Here is an 18205-nt window from a genome sequence, read left to right on the forward strand (position 1 = left end):
AAAATGTGTGTTTTATAGGAGCAAGCCAAGATAGCAAAGCTTGGACTTAAGCTGGGTTTGCTTACCTCTGATGCCAACTGTGAGATCAAGAAATGGGAGGATCAGGAAAACGAGATTGTTCGAAATGGGCGGAACATGTCCAGTATGGCCTATTCTATGTATTTATTTACTAGGTAAATATAGTTACACTTTGATTCTTTTAAATCAGTTTAATACTAGTCAATGTAAGGAAAAAACTCATTTTAATCATTGATAGGTTAGAGTCAGTTTCAAATAGTCTGTAAAAAAGAGTAAGTTCTTATGATAATTAAGTGAATGCAGCAAGAGGACATTTATATAATTAAGATTTAGATTTAGAAGATAACCCCTCCGGGTTGTGTCCTCTTCTTTTCGTAATTTTGAAATAATTTTGCATTCTGATTTTTGTCATTCTGTGTTTCATTCTCTCTTCCAGCCAGCATCAGTAAGTTTAGAAAAACATGCCTTTTAACTCTTTATGCAAGTGATTTATGATTGATTAGATACAGATCAAAGAATAGAACCATGAGGACTACAGCTCCAACAGGGTGCCAGATCTCCATGAATCAGTATTCATTATGTAGCAGAGAATTTTCCTAACTTTACTACTATAGGACCTATGTTCTCTGTCTTGTCCGCATTATAAGACTCTTGATCAAATGCCTCATTGAGGTCCATGTTGATCACGTTCCACAATCTTCTGTTACAATGTATATTTAGGGCATAGTAATTCCATGTTGCTAAATCAGTTATCTGATCAATAATCTGTTCTAGAATTTTTTTCAAGGAATAACTTCAGACTTTTCACTAATTTTCTGAAATTTGTCTTTTTTATTCTTGGAAACCTGGAAAATACGTGATATCTCTAATGCTATGGCTCTACTCCTACTCCTTTTGATTTTGAAAATATTCTCAGCAGGGTTAACACCTATAAGTTATTTCACTATTTTGCAATGTAATCTGTTTCATCTGGAGTCTTTTTTTTCTTTCATTTTTTTTAAAGATTTTATTTATTCATTTGACAGAGAGAGATCACAAGTAGGTAGAGAGAGAGAGAGAGAGGGAGAAGCAGGCTCACCGCTGAGCAAAGAGCCCAATGCGGGACTTGATCCCACGACCCCGACATCACGACCCAAGCCGAAGGTAGAGGCTTAACCCACTGAGCCACTAAGGTGCCCCTCATTTTGTTTTTTAAAGATTTATTTCTTTAGTTTTAAAGAAAGAGAGAGAGAGAGAACATGCCCTTGTTAACAGGGGGAGGGGCAGAGTGAGAGGGAGTCTGCTGCAGACTCCCCTCTGAGAGCAGAACCTGTTGTGGTCTAACCACCTGAGCTGAAGCCAGGAATCAGTCATCCAACCAACCAAGCCATCCAGGCACCCCTCATCTGGAGTCTTAAGCTCAGTTGAACTAGATAGGACCTCCACATCTCTGTGGGCATTGGGGCTCAATAAACAGCACCCTTTTTCCTACCCAAGTTCTGAAGAAAATGAAAACATAAGCAAAAGAATAGGCACTATAACCTTTACAGTGATAAAGCTATTATTGGATAATGTAGTTTATATCCACTAGCAAGTAGGTTTTTAAAAGTGATCTCCAGAATTCAGAAATCTTCCACTACAGGGACAGAATGCGGCTCTTAAAATACCCAACAGAGCAGGTGTCTCCCAAAGGCAGCTTTACTTCCAAGAGAAAAAGGAGAAGGGAAAGGCTTACCACATCCAATTTATTTTCGCAAAGTCACCAGAAAGACTGTAAAACTAAATAAATGTCCACACTCTTTTCTGGGAAGAAGTAAGAGGGAGAGCTGAGCCAAGTGAGGGAAGTTACGCTGGTGAAGATGCCTTGGCCCAGAAGTAATGGGAGTGAGGAAGGAGATGCATCTCCATCTTGACGCACTCTGCTCTTCGAGATACAGAATTCTCCTGGAGAGTGCGGGAGAAGTGATAGAAGCTGAATGATTTGGCCTCTGTTTAGCAGTCATCTGTTAATACTTTACCATACTTTCCAGCATGGGCAACCTTTCCTCTTTGGTGGTTTCCTTCCTTTGCGCTTAATTGTTTTTCTGCAAGCTTCTCCTGGGATTGAGTGTTGCTAACACCTTTTTTCTTAGTTCCTGTCTTTTTAAAATCTGATGAGTCACATTTGCAGAAAAAAGTAAAATGGAACTCCTTCCTTTACTTACACCAAATGCGCACAGATTAGCTGAAATAACAGATCTTGACCTTTGGCTGCCATCATGCTAGTTATCTCCCAGGGATAAAAATCAGCAGATCTTTAAAACCAAAAACTTGTTTTGACTGATGAAAACTGGAGGAATATCATTATCACTAACTAAATGTAATTCGATATAGAAAATCTTCCCGAAACAGAGGACTCATTAGTAGAATTTTCTGTTTAAGTTTTTAACTGCCTCTTTTATTTCTTGTTTCAGAATATTCCAGGTCAGCATTTTTGTTTGAGAGTCAGGGTAGTGGATTCTGGTAAGGGATGACATGCATCCAATGGAGATTAGGAAGCGAGAGCGGCTGCATTGTCAGGGATAGGAATAACTAAAGCTCTGTGGAATGGGACTTGTTACCAGACATAGTTATTAGACAGAAATGCTTGGTTCAGGGTAGAAAATGGATTTTCTATAATGGGTAACACCTTGTGCTGTTTTGACACATGTGGGTGGTATATCTGTGGAAAAATCTCAGGCTGGCTTTGTTTTCTACCCACGCTGTCAGCCTGTGTTTTTCCCCTACTTTTTTTTTTTGTTTGTTTTCCCTTAATACTTGGGATTTACCAGCCTCGTCTAGTTGCTTGTTTCTTTTTTAAAATATTTTTTAAGGATTTATTTATTTGAGAGAGAGAGAATGTGTGTGAGCAGGGGGAGGGGCAAAAGGAAGGAATCTCAAGCAGATTCCCCATTGGGTGAGGAGCCCAATGTGGGGCTTGATCCCATGACCTGTGAGATCATGCATGACCTGAGCCCCTGTTGTTTCCGAGACCCACCTGTTAGCCTTCACGATATCCAGTTTTACAGTTTTCCTGGGCAATTTTATACCTTTTCCTCAGGCTGTTGTTTAAGGTTGCCTTAACAATGTATATAATTTCTTAGTAATTTGTAGGTGATAATTCATATTTCTTGATAATTTTAAAGGTTTTACTTTTAAGTACTCTCTACACCCAGTAAGGAGCTCAAACTTACAACCCGAGATCAAGAGTTACGTGCTCTACCAACTGAGCCAGACAGGCATCCCAATCTCTTAATAATTTACATATTTGGGGCGCCTGGGTGGCTCAGTGGGTTAAAGCCTCCGCCTTCGTCTCGGGTCATGATCCCAGGGTCCTGGGATCGAGCCCTGCATCAGGCTCTCTGCTCAGCGGGGAGCCTGCTTCCTCCTTTCTCTCTGCCTGCCTCTCTGCCTACTTGTGATCTCTGTCTGTTAAAGAAATAAATAAAATCTTTTTAAAAAAAGTTAAAAAAATAAAAATAATTTACATATTTAAGATTAGTGCCTTATAGCTTAAAACAATTTCAGACTTACTAGAGCCTTATAGGTCTTTAAGTGGGTTCTGTTTCATAATTTCATTGATGATCGCAGTGGTTTATCAAAGAACAGAAAATTTGTTTACATGTCGTAGATGTTGAGGGCAGAATTGGTTATTAGATTTCTTCTGATTCACGCCTTGTCTACTGCTCTTCTTAATGCGTTCTGCTGTTCTTTTTGCTGTGGTTTACTTTTTGTTTGTAGGGGTCTTGGTTCTTCTTGGTAGTTTTCAATCTGACGTTCCCTAATCTTCTGATGAGAGTGGTAGCACAAATGTTATTATGACTATTTTATAGACTCAGTGGTGAAACTTAAATGACAAGCCTTGTCAAAGTTTTAGAATTAAAAATGAGAACTTTTTGAGCTTTGGTCTGATTCTCTTAACATTATGTAACAAAGGCCTTTTGTTTTAAGACATATTGTCAGATCTCATGTATTTAATTTGTGATGCAAAATGAAAAAGTTAAAAAGGAAAAATAAGACTTAAATATTGCCAGTTTTAAATTTATTTACATTATAAAATCAACATATATTATGTTCCCTGAAAAAATTATAAAGTGCCCTAGGAAGTAATAGTTAAATATTAAAGTTGTTTAAGAGTAAAGTCATAGGGGCACCTGGGTGGCTCAGTGGGTTAAGGCCTCTGCCTTCAGCTCCGGTCATGATCTCAGGGTCCTGGGATCGAGCCCTGCATTGGGCTCTCTGCTTAGCGGGGAGCCTGCTTCCTCCTCTCTCTCTGCTTGTCTCTCTGCCTACTTGTGGTCTCTGTCTGTCAAATAAATAAATAAAATCTTAAAAAAAAAAAGAAAATCACAATATTATTAGTCTATTCAATATTACTCTTCAAAACTTGGGATCTATTAATACACAAAATACTCTAGAACTTTTATGTTATGAAACCAGTTATCAGACAGTAACTTTTTCTTAGATCTCCTTAATAATTCATTTTATTTCAGAGGAGAAGGGCCACTGAGAACTTCCCAGGATTTAATTCATCAACTAGAGGTATGTTTTATTTCCATTTTATGCTACTAATTTAATTCTGGATGTCAAGTGGGTAATAACAGATTTTCTAAATGATTTACCATATTGTGTTTGTATGCTTACCTCTGCACACACATGTATAGAGAAAAGTGGAAAAGCAGAGGGCTTGCAGTAGCATTTCATGAAGTTTTTTGGGGATATCTTGTGTAAAATTCAAATATTGTAAGGATAAAACAGAAGACTTTGTTGACAGTCAATATGTGCAGTAAGTTACAGGTTTTCCAAGTAGGTGGAAATATTCTGTCAGCAGATGCAATATCCTGGATACTTTCCTGAATTCCAGGAAGGCTTTTTGGCCTCTTCGTTATTGGATTGGATGAATGACATTGAGTAAATGAGGACAACACATGGGAAAGTATCTGTCATAGGCTTGAGGCAGTTAGAGGGTCCTTGGTACAGTTTCCTTCTTTCCTTCCATATTCCTGCTGATACAAGGCCTTCAGGGAGGGACAGACATACTCATCCCCACCCTGTGCCCCAGTCTATCTAATGGAACTCCACGTAGGCCCATCTTGAATTCTTCTCCCTCAGTTAGAGGCTTTAGATTGGCAAGTGGGTTGCAAGATTACTTTCTCTAACTCTCATGTTACTTTGTTTGCTTTTCTAGAACCATGGGCATTCTTACATTTGAAATGAGTCATTTCTATTACTTTCTCACCTTTAATAGTTTCCTTTGGCATTCCCATGCGCTGCCACCAGAGCCTCTTCAGGAAAGGGATTTTACCTTAGGCGGATGATTCTCATCAGAGTCAGAAGACTTAGAGAAAATATTTCTTTCTTTTTTTTTTTTTTTTATAAAGTCAACTATAAATGAGCAATTTCCCTTAAAACAGTTGGAGTAAATTCTGGATTCACTCTGTTCTGTTTGGCTCATATCCATTTGAAGTTGTACAACACCACAGGGGGTATTTCACTGCAAAGATCCACTAGTCACCTTCCTCCTGTGGGAGTTTATTCATTAAACCGGTGTCTGCTGAATAGTCTATGATGAACACGAAGCGCTCATCAAGTATTTATTGACCTTCCACCCTGTGTCAGATCCTGAGGGGAAGAGCTCCGTGGAGAAAAGAAAACAAAACAAAGCCAGTGCTGGCCTAGAGCTTACATTCTAGTGGGAGGAGGTAGGCAGGAGAAAGTTAAGTAGGCGATGCCCACATATGCATTTAGAGATAAAATCAAGAAAAATGAAGAGAGGTGATAGAAGGGTGGCAAGAAAAGACCACTCAGAGGGGGTAAAATTTGACTAGAAACATTAATGAATGAGAGAGTGAGTTGGATGGATGTCTGGGGGTCGAATATTTTAGGTAAACACAGCAAATGCCAAGGCCCTGAGACGTTGGCATAGGCTGGAGGGGTCTGAAGAAAAAGAAGGAGGCAAATTCTCTTACTGGAATGGAAAGAACCAGAAGGAAAGTGGTAAGGTGTGACATCTCTGTAGCCATGGGAACAACTTTGACTTTTTTTCTCCGGTATGAGGGAGAACCCATTGAGGGGTTGGAGGAGCGGTGGCAGGATCGGACTTAGGTTTTCAAAGGTTTTTGGCTTGACCAGCAGGATAATGATAGTGCCATTTACTGCGCTAGGGAACACTGAGGGAGAACACCAGATTTAGTGGGTGGAAATCAAGCATTTTGTTTTGCTCAAGTAGTATGGAAAAGACCGGCGTCAGGATGGTTCAAGAACAGAGAGAGAGACTGGGGAGTCCTCAGCTTTCGGATGGTTATAAGACCAGGATAGTCCAGGAGATAGACAAGGATCTTGCCCCCGCAGGGTCTGCGGGCCAGAAGGGGAGAGATGTAAACAGAAAGTGGTAATGTGAGATGCTGAGGAACATATGGGTAAGTGAGTCTTTCTCTTTGGTTAGAATCTATCTGTAAAACTCATTGATCTCCCTTTTAAAGGATAAGGAAGGGATCAAAGGATTATTTGACCTGGAGATCAGTTCATCCGATGATAGCAGGGTGTTAAGGCTGTTGGATAGAGTGTTAAGGTGAACACTCAAAGCTCTGCCTCCTTCTTCATGTTCTTTATCTGATTCATTACCAAGGCACTTTAGTTTTCTCCACAAACCACCCTCACATTTGCCACTCTCTACTTTTTTATGGCTGCCATCTAAAGTTAAGACACCTACCCTTTATTCCCCTGGTGTCTCTTACTCTGAAACATTCTGTTACCATTTAAAAATAATCATCCTAAATATTCCTGTCTTATCTGTCCAACCTTATTTTTCACTGTTCTTTGCCATCATCCTTTTCTCCTCACTAAATTGTAAAATGCATGGTGAATACTCAAGAACCGATCTAAATTGGTCCTCTCAGATGGCTGGTTAAGGAATGCATATGGGTGACAAATTTGAGTGGAAGTGGGAAAGTCCTAACCCTTTGCACCTCATGTTCTACAATTCGTCATCCTTTATAGCTGGAGTATTATAAGATGAGCTCCAGATCCTCCCAGAAGCCAAGACATAATTTGTATGATGAATTTGTGCAGTTAAGTATCATTGGTCAATATGACCTTCCAGAGTAACTGGAGGTTTCCAGGTGTCAAAGGAGCCTCTCCAAGCACTGATTCTGCATTCTCAATACAATTCAACATTTGTGTTTCCTGGGTAGAAGAAAAGCTGCAGGAGTTCCATGTCAAACCTTTTATGTTTAGGTTTTACTTTTAAAATTCATTATAACAATTAGTCATGAGTATATTTCTTATGAACTCTCTGTAAGATCTACATCTAAGTAGTGATACTTTTCTTTCCCACTAGGTTTTTGCTGAAGAGGGCTTAAAGCTTGCTTCAAGTGTACAAGTTTTCTCAAAACAGGTATAATGCTAGTCTGCCTGCGTAGTCTTGGTGGTGGTGTCATGAATACCCACTTGGGGGGGTATATGATTTAGTTATAAGGGTATTTGAGGTTTAAAAGATGGTGTTTGACTTGTAACTTCCTAAATTATATTTCAGCTGAAAGACGATGACAAGCTTATGCTTCTCCTGGAAATAAACAAGCTAATTCCTTTATGCCACCAGCTCCAGACAGTAACTAAAACACCCTTGCAACATCAAGTGTTTCTAAAGGTAAAAGGAAGAGTGGGTTATTCAGGGAAACCCTGGAGAAACTTAAACTTTCACCCTTATCAGGTTTGCTTCTAGCTCATTTTTCTTCAGAGTGTTATTAACCACAGATGGGCAATTTACTTCCATTTTTCATGCCTTGATTGCGAGAATCACTTATCATCTGTAATTGTAACTGACCCCAGGGAGCAGTAGGTTCACCAAATAAATCAGCTTTTTGGACATGATTTATTCCACAACACTGAGCAGCTACCCTTAAATCCTGATGTTGTCACCTGTCTAATTAGGGCACAAATTCCTTAGAGTAGGAGCTCCCGTTGTCTTAGGGAATTTAGCTTATTCCCACAAAGCGGAGTGCCAGAAGTTGCAGAGTAGGGGGTTTGCTGCCACTATTTGGAGTGTTTTAAGAAGTGCCTAAACAGCTCAAAATAGAACAGGCTGATTTTCTGTCCCTTCTTCCTGGGGTTCTGTGAAGTGGGCGGGAGACCTGGGCTACAAGCCCTATACTTGTGTTCTGGGGCCTCAAGTCAGCTCATGTGCCCTAATCCATATGCCTTCTGAGATCCTTTAACTTTCTATAATGAAGAATCTTATCAGGTTAAAATGAAATCAATGATACAGTCTTTTGAAGTGCCCATGGTAGAATTTGATTTGCTTGCTTTCTGTCATTATAGGTTGATAAGTGTATTACAAAGACAAGATCCGTGATGGCTATTTTGGTCCAACTTCTCTCACTTTGCTATAAACTGCTAAAGAAGGTAAGATAATTTTTCTGTCTGAAAATCACATTTTAAAAACTAGTTTCCAGAAAAATGCAAAAGAAATAGTTACTATTTAATTGTATAATTTTTATTTTGAAAGTAAAGTAGAAACTAATTGTCTTAACTCTTTCCAGCTTCAGATGGAAAATAACAGCTGGGTCTCAGTTACAAATAAGGACTCCATGGATGGTAAAACTTGAGAAGCTTCTGGGGTCAGATCTCTCGAACAGCATGCGGCAAAGCTGATATTTTTAGAAAGCAAATGATCCTTTATATTTTAAAAAATTCAAGTTTTATAAGGAAAACAATTATGAAATATCCTGCTTTATTTTCTGATCATGAAACTGATTGTGATGCTTTTCGACAACTAATAAATGCCTTGATAGATGCTATATTCCTTAATCCACTGAGCCACCCAGGCGCCCCGATAGATGCTATATTCCTAATTGCAGTGTGAATTTTCAGTGGGACATTGCCATTAATGATGTTTTTGAAAAACCAAATATCGTAACTGCCTTAATGACAGTTTAATCCAAAGACGCTATTTTGAATATGTGCTCACCTTTGGCATAAATACCTTAATTTCCTCTTTTCTCCTTTTATTTAAGCTTATCATCTAGACTGATTTTCAGCAGAAAATATATAGCTGTCTGGGTGAACACAGGGCTTTCCTTAAATCTGTGGACTCTTCTTCAGTCCCTCTGTCCACCATTGTGACTGGTCTCTTTGCTGTCCTGTCACAGATCCCCTGTGCTAGAAGCACAAGTTTATTCTCTAACAAGCATTTCAGAGCACATGCTTTCTGTTGTGCTGCATGTGTCTCAGCAGGGCCGTGGAGCTCACTCAAGGTGGAGTTCCTCCAGGAACTCACTGGGAGATGGCTTTCACTTCTACCGTGGCTGGCTGGCCTTGAATGTTAGCTGGAATCCTAAGCCCATCCTACTGGTGTAAAAAAAAGTCTTTGAACCATCCTTCTCTATAGTGACTGATAGAATGGAAGATACGAGACAACAATGGAACTAAGATGTTTAAAATAATGTTGAATAATCGTGCATTTTGTATATGTTCCTTTGGAATGTTTGTTATAAAACAAATATTTCTCATCTTTTTAATTTTAGGGTTTAAAGGTTTTCTTGGTTTTTGGTGGGGGGGTTGGGGCTTTTATTGAAGAATCTGGTTTGTATGTTCTGCCCTTAAATAGTATAACTTTGTTTTGAGCTCTTGCTAGTGCTTGTATCCCAAAACTGTGAAATTCATTTTAAAATCTGAAAGAACATGTCAGTTGCCAAATGGCAGCGGTAACAGAAGCTTGTCTGAGGATTGGTATGGGGGTCAGCTATCAAATCAATATTCACAAGATCCAAAGAACCACAGTACTACCAATTAACTAGTCAATATTTTATTGAAGGAAACTTGAACCTACTGTGAGCCTTCATGAGAAAATGGGATACACTCGGCCTAATGACTTTTATAAAGTACTTCTTTTATAAAAATTACCAGGCATGGGCGCCTGGGTGGCTCAGTTGGTTAAGTGTGTGCCTTCGGCTCAGGTCATGATCCCAGGGTCCTGGGATCAAGCCCCTCATCGGGCTCTCTGCTTGGTGGTGATCTGTTTCTCCCTCTGCCTTTGTGATCTTTCTTGTTTTCGGTCTTTGTAAATAAAGTCTTTAAAAAAAAAATTATTGTCTGATTTTTATTCCTGGACACCAAAATATTCTTTAAAATCACAATAGGAATATGGGAGAATGTGGTATTTCTATTTCTTTTAGTATCTTTAATATCTTGGTTTTCTGATGTCTTCAGGAATCGTTACACTACACAAAATAGGGATGTGCTGGTTTGTGCTTGTTTCCAGCTCACAGCTCATCAGTGTAGGTGTCTGTAGAGCTACTGCCTGTATTATGTCTTGTGGGTGTATTTAAGGGACTGTCGCACTGGCACTCAAGTTACACGAAGGTTTTTTGAGTCAAAAATAACTTTTAGATTTTATTTACAAAATACTTTTAAATACCTGAAATGAGAATATTCTCTTATTTAAGTGCAGCTAGGGGAAGGGAAGGAATGCCTTATGACTTCAACAGCGTAAGAGGATAGAGAACCAAAGGAATGTACAGGTAAAGTGATTTCTTCTGTATAAAACTACATCTTCTGCTTTATTTACACAGATATTTAAATGTACATGTGTTGCAGCCTTAATAAAAAATAACAATTTAAAAAGCCCTTTTATTTAAAATTCAGTGTAAACGAGTAGGCAGTCTTATAAATCGGTTCCGTTTTCAGTTTAGATGATGTGAAAGTTTTTGTTCCAAAGCCTTTTCCTGTTTCCCTCATTTAAGAAGCCACAGCGCTACACTGGACTTGGTTTCGGAGAGGAAGGCCATCTGAACTGCACAAGGAGTGGACAAATATCCTCTGCCTCTCCCCTGCCACCTAAGGGGAGAAGAGCTAGGGCTGCAGAAGTGGCGCTGGCCTTTTTGGCAGCGTCACTCGGGAGCAGATTGGGTAAAAAAATACCTGATCTTTTTTTTTTTTTTTAACTTCAAACTGAGGGAAAATTGAGGCAAAAACGATAACCATACCATAACATTCAAACCGAAGCATGTCAGGATGTAATATTTACCAATGGATTACAGGATGATGGGTGAATTATTTTTACTTTGCTACTTAAAACTTTTCTGTCTTGTCAAAGTTTCCTCAAAGTGCTTTGTTTTTAATCAAAAACATCCTTTGCTTGCCAGTTTTAGAAAAGCAAAAGAACAGAGTGGGTATGTGGGCAGGGAGGATCTGGGAGGCCGAGGACAAAATGGGAACTAAGTCTTGTTACGCAAGATGAAGAGGGGAAACTAGGTGAAGCGGGATGATCGGGCCTCTCTGCGGATGCCAGGCGTGAAGCGCGCGTCCCTCATGCTGGTTCTTCTCTAGTGCACGGATGGCGGAGTCAGGGAGGGGGAAGCGCGTCGTGGTACTTGTTGCCGTGGCAGTCCTCATGATGTGGTTGTCGTGGCATTCCTGCGCTTCACCACGACCTCTTCATATTGTTTCTGTGTCAGTAACCCTTCCGTTATGCTTTTACTTTCTTCAAATTTGGGCAACACAACCGCAATGTAGCCTTCAGTGGATGGCTGGGGAGGAAGTAGAATATTTAGTACTGTCAAATGCGTAAAGTCAGATAAAGAGGACGTGCACGGGATCATACTCTCTTCTGCCTCCTTTACCTTCTCTTGAAGAATAGATGGCTTAAGGAGAATGTTTTCATTCACTTCCATCAACCGTCCTCGGACACAGCTATTAAAAAAAAAAGTTGTTTTGAAGAAAAATACTACCCCTTTGTATCTCCTAAGTTGTGATTAAAAAGTAACTCACCTAGATACGGTGTATTCTTCTCCATCGGAGCAGTAAATCTTACACAGAGGTGCAAGCTCTGTTAGAAACTGTGCCCCCTGATAATGAAAGGGAAGAAGTAATTAAGTGATGCATATGTTCATTTTCCTTTGAGAGGCAGGTCTCGGTGTGGTAAGAGAATATATTCCTGGAACTGGTGTTTTAAATAAAAATTACTTAAGTACAGAAAAACCACTTATTCAAACATTTGTGTAAGTGCCTGCTATGGGCCAGGTACCATCAAAGGCTCTGGGGGGGAAAGAACAGACTAAGATGTATAACAGGCAGTTTAATTAAAGATTAAGAATATATTTTAGGGGGCACCTGGCTGGCTCAGTGGGTTAAAGCCTCTGCCTTCGGCTCAGGTCATGATCCCAGGGTCCTGAGATGGAGCCCCGCATCGGGCTTGCTGCTCAGCGGGGAGCCTGCTTCCCCTTGCCTCTCTGCCTACTAGTGACCTCTCTTTCTCTCCCTCTCTCTCTGTCAAATAAAAAATATCTTAAAAAAAAAGAGTATATTTTATCAATGTTAAATGAGAAAGCTACATATGGTCAGATATAAAGATTTCAGAACTGTAGGAAAATCTATTAATAAGCAATAATAGAAGATTCAACATGACAATATGAAAGAATAGTATACAAATTTACTTTTATTAAGATTCATAACTTATTTTTATATTAGAACTTACTAGACACAGGAACTTCTTTATCAGGGTCAATCACTAACACTTTGAAGCAGTGATATTTTTCTAATGAAAAAGAATGCACTTTGAGGAAAATTGGGAAAATACAGTAAGTTTTAAATAGCAAACAAGAATAGTTTACCCATTGTCCTTATAATCCAGAAGCAAATACTACATTTTAACACTCCTCGGTTTGAACGCTTTGCCATGACTCTTTGATGTACTCCCCCGTATCCATGTACTTGGTGAGGTTCTGACAAATACCTACAAGGAAGCTCACAGGAAACCGATGCACGCGTGTCTCTTGCTCACTTTTTCCCCAGAAATTTTCCTATAGTTAACATGGGTATTCGAGTGTGGGAGGCCAGGATAAGGCTTGAGACGAGGACCAAACCAGGGCCAAGTGTCTCCTTTAAAGTCCGAACAGCGGGCGCCTGGGTGGTGCAGTGGGTTAAGCCGCTGCCTTCGGTTCAGGTCATGATCTCGGGGTCCTGGGATCGAGTCCCGCATTGGGCTCTCTGCTCGGCAGGGAGCCTTCTTCTCTCTCTCTCTCTGCCTGCCTCTCTGCCTACTTGTGATATTTCTCTCTCTCTCTCTCTCTCTCTGTCAAATAAATAAATAAAATAAATAAATAAAATCTTAAAAAAAAAAAAAAAAGTCCGAATAGCCTAACAAAAGGCTTAGGATGTTAAAGTTGACTTGCACTGAGAAAGGGTCTGTGCTATGTGTTGCGCACTCACCTCCGTGACTTCCCACACGTTTACTAGTTAGAGCAATTTGGGTGGGGTCATAAATTCTTAACTGGTCCTTGCTGTTCCAGCACAGCTCAAAAACCACTCTCAGGTTTGTTGTTATTTCTTTATAATTATTATCTGAGGACAAAGACCACTGGCCTTGGAAGATCTGCAGTTTAGACCTTGAGAAGTAGTTAATGGGGAAGGCTGGAGGGTTTTATGCATATGTAACAAATTCTTTCATAATTAGCTAATGATGGATACTTCTTCGTAATTATTTCTGTTAGCTATATAATGCCTCACTGCCCTGAATAAATTCGGCACTGTTGGACATCCTCCTGAGTGCTCCTCCTGCCCCCATCTCTGTGTCTCTTTAACTTCTTTTCACCATCCTCTTACCCTCACGTTCCTGGTCATGTTGTCGCGCTGGCCTCGACATTTGAGGTAAAGATGCTATTCTCTATGACCTCTTTACCACTCGAAATATTGGTTCTTTTCTCTCTTTAAAAAAAAAAAAAAGATTTTATTTATTCATTTGAGAGAGAGAGAACTTGTGAGTGGGGTGGGGGTGGGAAGAGCAGCAGAAGAGGAGGGAGAGGGACAAGCAAACTCCAAGCTCTTCACAGAGCCAGGCATGGGGCCTGATCCCATGCTGGTGAGATCATGACCTGAGCTGAAACCAAGAGTCAGATGCTCAACCGACTGACCCACCCAGGCACCCCGACCCCCAACGCAAAACATTAGACAGCATACAAATGCTACCACAGTGGCTTCAAATGTCTGCACATGGGTACTTCATTTCAAAATACTTCAGTGTAACTCCTTGCTTTTGGGAGGAGGGGCTAGGGGTTTGTCCCAAAGGGTGTGTGTATCACTGGGTTAAAAGAGCAGAAGTGTTTTGACCCTTTTTCTTCACCTCCCTTGGGAGAGTAAATGATTGGCAGTGCCGAGAATCAAAAGTTATCCGTGGTGGGTTCCATATGCAGGTTCTTCTCTGTTCTTCAGTAGTAACAACAGTGATACTATTCTGGAGAAAGATTTATCACAGGAACTTCACAAACACTGTCATACTTGTAGTTTGTAGACTTTAAAAAAAAAAAAAAAAGAATCTGGGTTTTAAGGGAGGAATGGAAGAGAGTGGGTAGGACAGAGAGAGAGACGATCTCAAGCAGGCTCCATGCTCAGTACTAGTCCAATGCAGGGCTTGATCTCACAACCCTGAGATTATGACCTGAGCCAAAATCAAGCCTGGAATGCTCAACCAACTGAGGCACCCAGGTGCTCTTAGAGACTTTACCTTTCAAGAAAGGTTCATGCTTTTCTAAGTCCATGTGTTTCCTGAGCAAGGAAAAATTAATTGTAAGGTACATTATTAGGGGAATTTCAAACCTACAAAGGGGAGAATAAACAAGGGTCTCCTACAATAGTGAGGGTAATTAGCAGAAACGCTTAGTATCATGTCAGAAAATGAAATCTCCTCCAGTGGGTATGTGGGGATTCTTCAGTATGTTACTGAACTGTCTTTGGTGTGATCCTCTAATAAAATGTGTCCATCCTGCCAAAAGCTGTAGAGGGTAGAGATAATATCCTGTACAATGCAGCACCATGTGGAGGTACAGAGTGTGGCCAGGTATGTATCAAACTGGCAACATTTAAAGAATGGAAAATGGTAAGGATTAAATACTGTATTTTTTTCAGACGGATTTTTTTCACTATCTGAGGATGTATTTTTTTTTTTAATTTACATTTGAAAATACATGGTAAAGAAGAGTTAGTCACCTAAATTTTATAGAACCCAGGACACTGGTTTAAGAGAAGAGACAAAATATCTTGTTACATAGGTAGCTCACCTTCCTCATCCTCCACCCTGGGAATGATAGGAATGGCGGTACAGAACTGAAAATATGACGAATCCTGTACCTCCTGTAATACCTCATTTTTTGGTCTAAGAATTTCTTTAGGGTTGGGCACCTGGGTGGCTCAGTAGGTTAAGCCTCTGCCTTCAGCTCAGGTCATGATCTCAGGGTCCTGGGATGGAGCCCCACATCAGGCTCTCTGCTCAGCGGGGAGCCTGCTTCCTCCTCTCTCTCTGCCTGCCTCTCTGCTTACTCGTGATCTCTCTCTGTCAAATAAATAAATCTTTAAAAAAAAAATTTCTTTAGGGTTTTTTTTTTTAAGATTTTATTTATTTGAGAGAGACAGAGAACATGAGCAGCAGGGAGAGGGAGAAGCAGGTTCCCTGCTGTGCTGGGAACCTGAAATGGGGCTCGATCCTAGCACCCCAGGATCAGGACCTGAACTGAAGGCAAAAGCTTAACCTACTGAGTCACCGAGCGGCCCCTAGGATTAAAGTATTCTTAAAATCAGCACATCAGAGGTGCCTGAGTGGTACAGTCAGTTAAGTGTCCAACTCTTGGTTTCAGCTCAGGTTGTGATCTCAGGGTCAAGCCCCATCAGGCTCTGCATTTAGCACGGAGTCTGCCTGAGATTTTTTTCTCTCTCTCCCTCTGCCCCTCCTGCTTGTGGTCTCTCTCTAAAAGAAATAAATCTTTTTTTTTTTTTTTAGATTTTTTATTTATTTGACAGAGAGAAATCACAAGAGAGGCAGGCAGAGAGAGAGGAAGGAAAGCAGGCTCTCCGCTGAACAGAGAGCCCGATGCGGGACTCGATCCCAGGATCCTGAGATCATGACCTGAGCCGAAGGCAGCGGCTTAACCCACTGAGCCACCCAGGCGCCCCAAGAAATAAATCTTTTTTAAAAAATCAGTGCATCAAACTGTCAGGGAAGTATGCTGTGCATATATCACTGGATTCTAAGACTGACTAGATCTATCATTCCTAAGACACTGAAGACTGAAGTAGAGACAGACGGGAACATACCCGCTTAAATTTCCCAGACACCTTGTTCTGAAGTCGGCTACAGTTGGTACTGATTTGATAGGAGATGCTTTTAATTGTCTTTCCACTTTGAAGAACTGGATGAGATTCTGCCAATGTGATGACACATATTCTATAAAGAGCAAAAACGTGAGGCTGTGTTATTGGTTGGTGTAATTCTTCCGCATACCACACAGTACTCCTACTGGTACAAGAATACATGAACTGACATTTGTTTAGTCAAACTATCATTTTGCTGCATTTTCCTCTGGCTACTGCTGGAGCTTAACTGCAGAAGGGAACGCAATAGTAAAAGAGAAAATGAGACTGAATATCCTTCCCAGAAAAAGGAAGAGTACTAGAAGTCTTTAGGTAGAACTGAGGTAGAAGAGAGAGAAATAAGGCATCCCTGTATCTCTAGGAAACTATCTGTGCCTCTACCCTACTCCTTTCTGTGAGCCCTGGCAACTCACTGTGGTTAGGCACAGGCTGGTTACTTCTAGTAGTGGCTGAGGGTGTGGTTCTCCACTTGGATGTTTGGGTAATCAAGTTTGTTTTACTGAAAGACTCATTTTTGTCAGCCAAACTCCTGTAATAAATGCCATTTCAACACAATGGAAGATAATAATTTAGTAAGCATTTGTTTAATCCAAGACCATAGCAGGCTATGAAACCAGAAACTTTAAAAAAAAAATAATTTAGAATTCCCAATTTGCTTACCGGTTGGAGTGCTGTAGTATACAGTGGTCCTCACAGGGTTTGCCTTTGACATCTAGAAGAATGAATGAGTCTGTTGGTTGTTGGGTCAATATTTACTGCCACTGTGTGGTACTTTCTTTGGTTTGTAGAGATAATTATGAAGACTGAACACACGCTAATCACTGGTATTCTTTCATTACTTAAAAACATATACATAAAGGCTTCCTTTTTTGTAAGGTATTTAAAGAGATCTGGCCCAGATGGAATCCGTCATTCAATATTAGATGATTATTTATTCTTTGCTCCACCTTGCTTCATCCTCACTTTAAAATGAGTACACTCATTGTTTCTATTAGAAAAAGTGCTATTAGCAATGCATTCTTTATATAATACAGCAGCATATGTTTTATGGGTCGATTTCGGAGGGACCAACTCTTCCGGCTGAGCCAGGACTGTCTTAATGTTGGCTCTGAAAGTCTCAGATTCTAGGAAATCCCTCAGTTTTCGACAAACCCGGAGGGTTAGTCAACCTAAATTTGGCTAAAACATTGTATGCCAAAATATTTTAAAAGATAAGTACACCTATTATCCCTGAATGAAAGGGAGCAAGTAGGGGTTAGAAAAGGGTCCCCAACGATGCTTCCACCACTGATATTTATTGGGTACACATAGCAGGACAACACGGTTATCTACTTCTACTTCCAAGTGACAAGTATACGACACTACTCACTTTGAGTAAAACTGTTAGATTCTGCTTTTTAAATGCCTCCATTCTAACCCAGTTCTCTCCGTCTCTGCCTCTACCACAGTTTTGAGGACTGAACCCGTCAAATCCTTGCAGGCACTCAGGGCGATTGCAATCCACCTTCCTGGGGGATGGTGCCTCACCTTAGACTATCTTCCCGCAAGCGACCCACCCTTGAACTCGCACTGCGACGCCAGCCCCTGAGTTCAGCCGGCTGTACTGCAGGCCTCCACGGCTTTGCAACTGCCATTCCCTCCGCCTAGAAGGGAACAGAGAGAGCCAATTCCTTCTGACATGGGGAGGAAGCGCCGGGAAAACGTGCGTGACTCATGATCTGTCATCACTGTCCCTAAGCATCAGGCCAATGCGGTCGAACAGAAGCCGACATCATTCTCCACTTACCGGCTTTGTACCAGCGAGTGAAGTAACGATCCACGAGCGACGGCACAGTAGCTTCAGCGGCCGCGGGCTCGGTGGCCATGGCGACCGCGGGTGCCCCTACCCCGCCCTATGGTACCGGAGCACTTCCTCCGAACAGGCCCGGGAGGAGGGCGTACTTCCGGCGCACGGCCCGCGGCGTGCGCACGCGCGCTGCTCCTAGTCCTGTGGCCTCCGCCACCGGAGCTTCTTAGCACTGGCTTTCGGAGTCCTACGTCAAACGGGGAT

General features: G+C 40.9%; 2 protein-coding genes across 2 annotated transcripts in view; one reads left to right on the forward strand and one right to left on the reverse strand.

Annotated features, from left to right (window-relative positions):
- The window catches only part of CTNNAL1 (catenin alpha like 1), a 64180-nt gene extending 54093 nt beyond the window's left edge, over positions 1 to 10087 (forward strand). Inside the window, exons 14-19 of the mRNA XM_046022026.1 lie at positions 19 to 173; positions 4509 to 4557; positions 7355 to 7411; positions 7550 to 7663; positions 8335 to 8418; positions 8556 to 10087. Coding sequence (XP_045877982.1) covers positions 19 to 173; positions 4509 to 4557; positions 7355 to 7411; positions 7550 to 7663; positions 8335 to 8418; positions 8556 to 8621 — 525 coding nt within the window. The 3' untranslated portion in view covers positions 8622 to 10087. The remainder of the gene's footprint in view (positions 1 to 18; positions 174 to 4508; positions 4558 to 7354; positions 7412 to 7549; positions 7664 to 8334; positions 8419 to 8555) is intronic.
- A 756-nt stretch (positions 10088 to 10843) lies between these two features.
- ABITRAM (actin binding transcription modulator) lies at positions 10844 to 18158 on the reverse strand. The gene is made up of 6 exons (XM_046022027.1): positions 17942 to 18158; positions 16816 to 16867; positions 16099 to 16228; positions 11785 to 11861; positions 11637 to 11706; positions 10844 to 11543 (listed from the first exon to the last, which is right to left on the reverse strand). The coding sequence occupies exons 1-6, from the start codon at positions 18018 to 18020 to the stop codon at positions 11406 to 11408; spliced, it is 546 nt and encodes a 181-aa protein (XP_045877983.1). The 5' UTR covers positions 18021 to 18158; the 3' UTR covers positions 10844 to 11405.
- Positions 18159 to 18205: the final 47 nt, after the last annotated feature.

This window comes from Meles meles, chromosome 11 (genome assembly GCF_922984935.1).
Source record: "Meles meles chromosome 11, mMelMel3.1 paternal haplotype, whole genome shotgun sequence".
NCBI lineage: Eukaryota > Metazoa > Chordata > Mammalia > Carnivora > Mustelidae > Meles > Meles meles.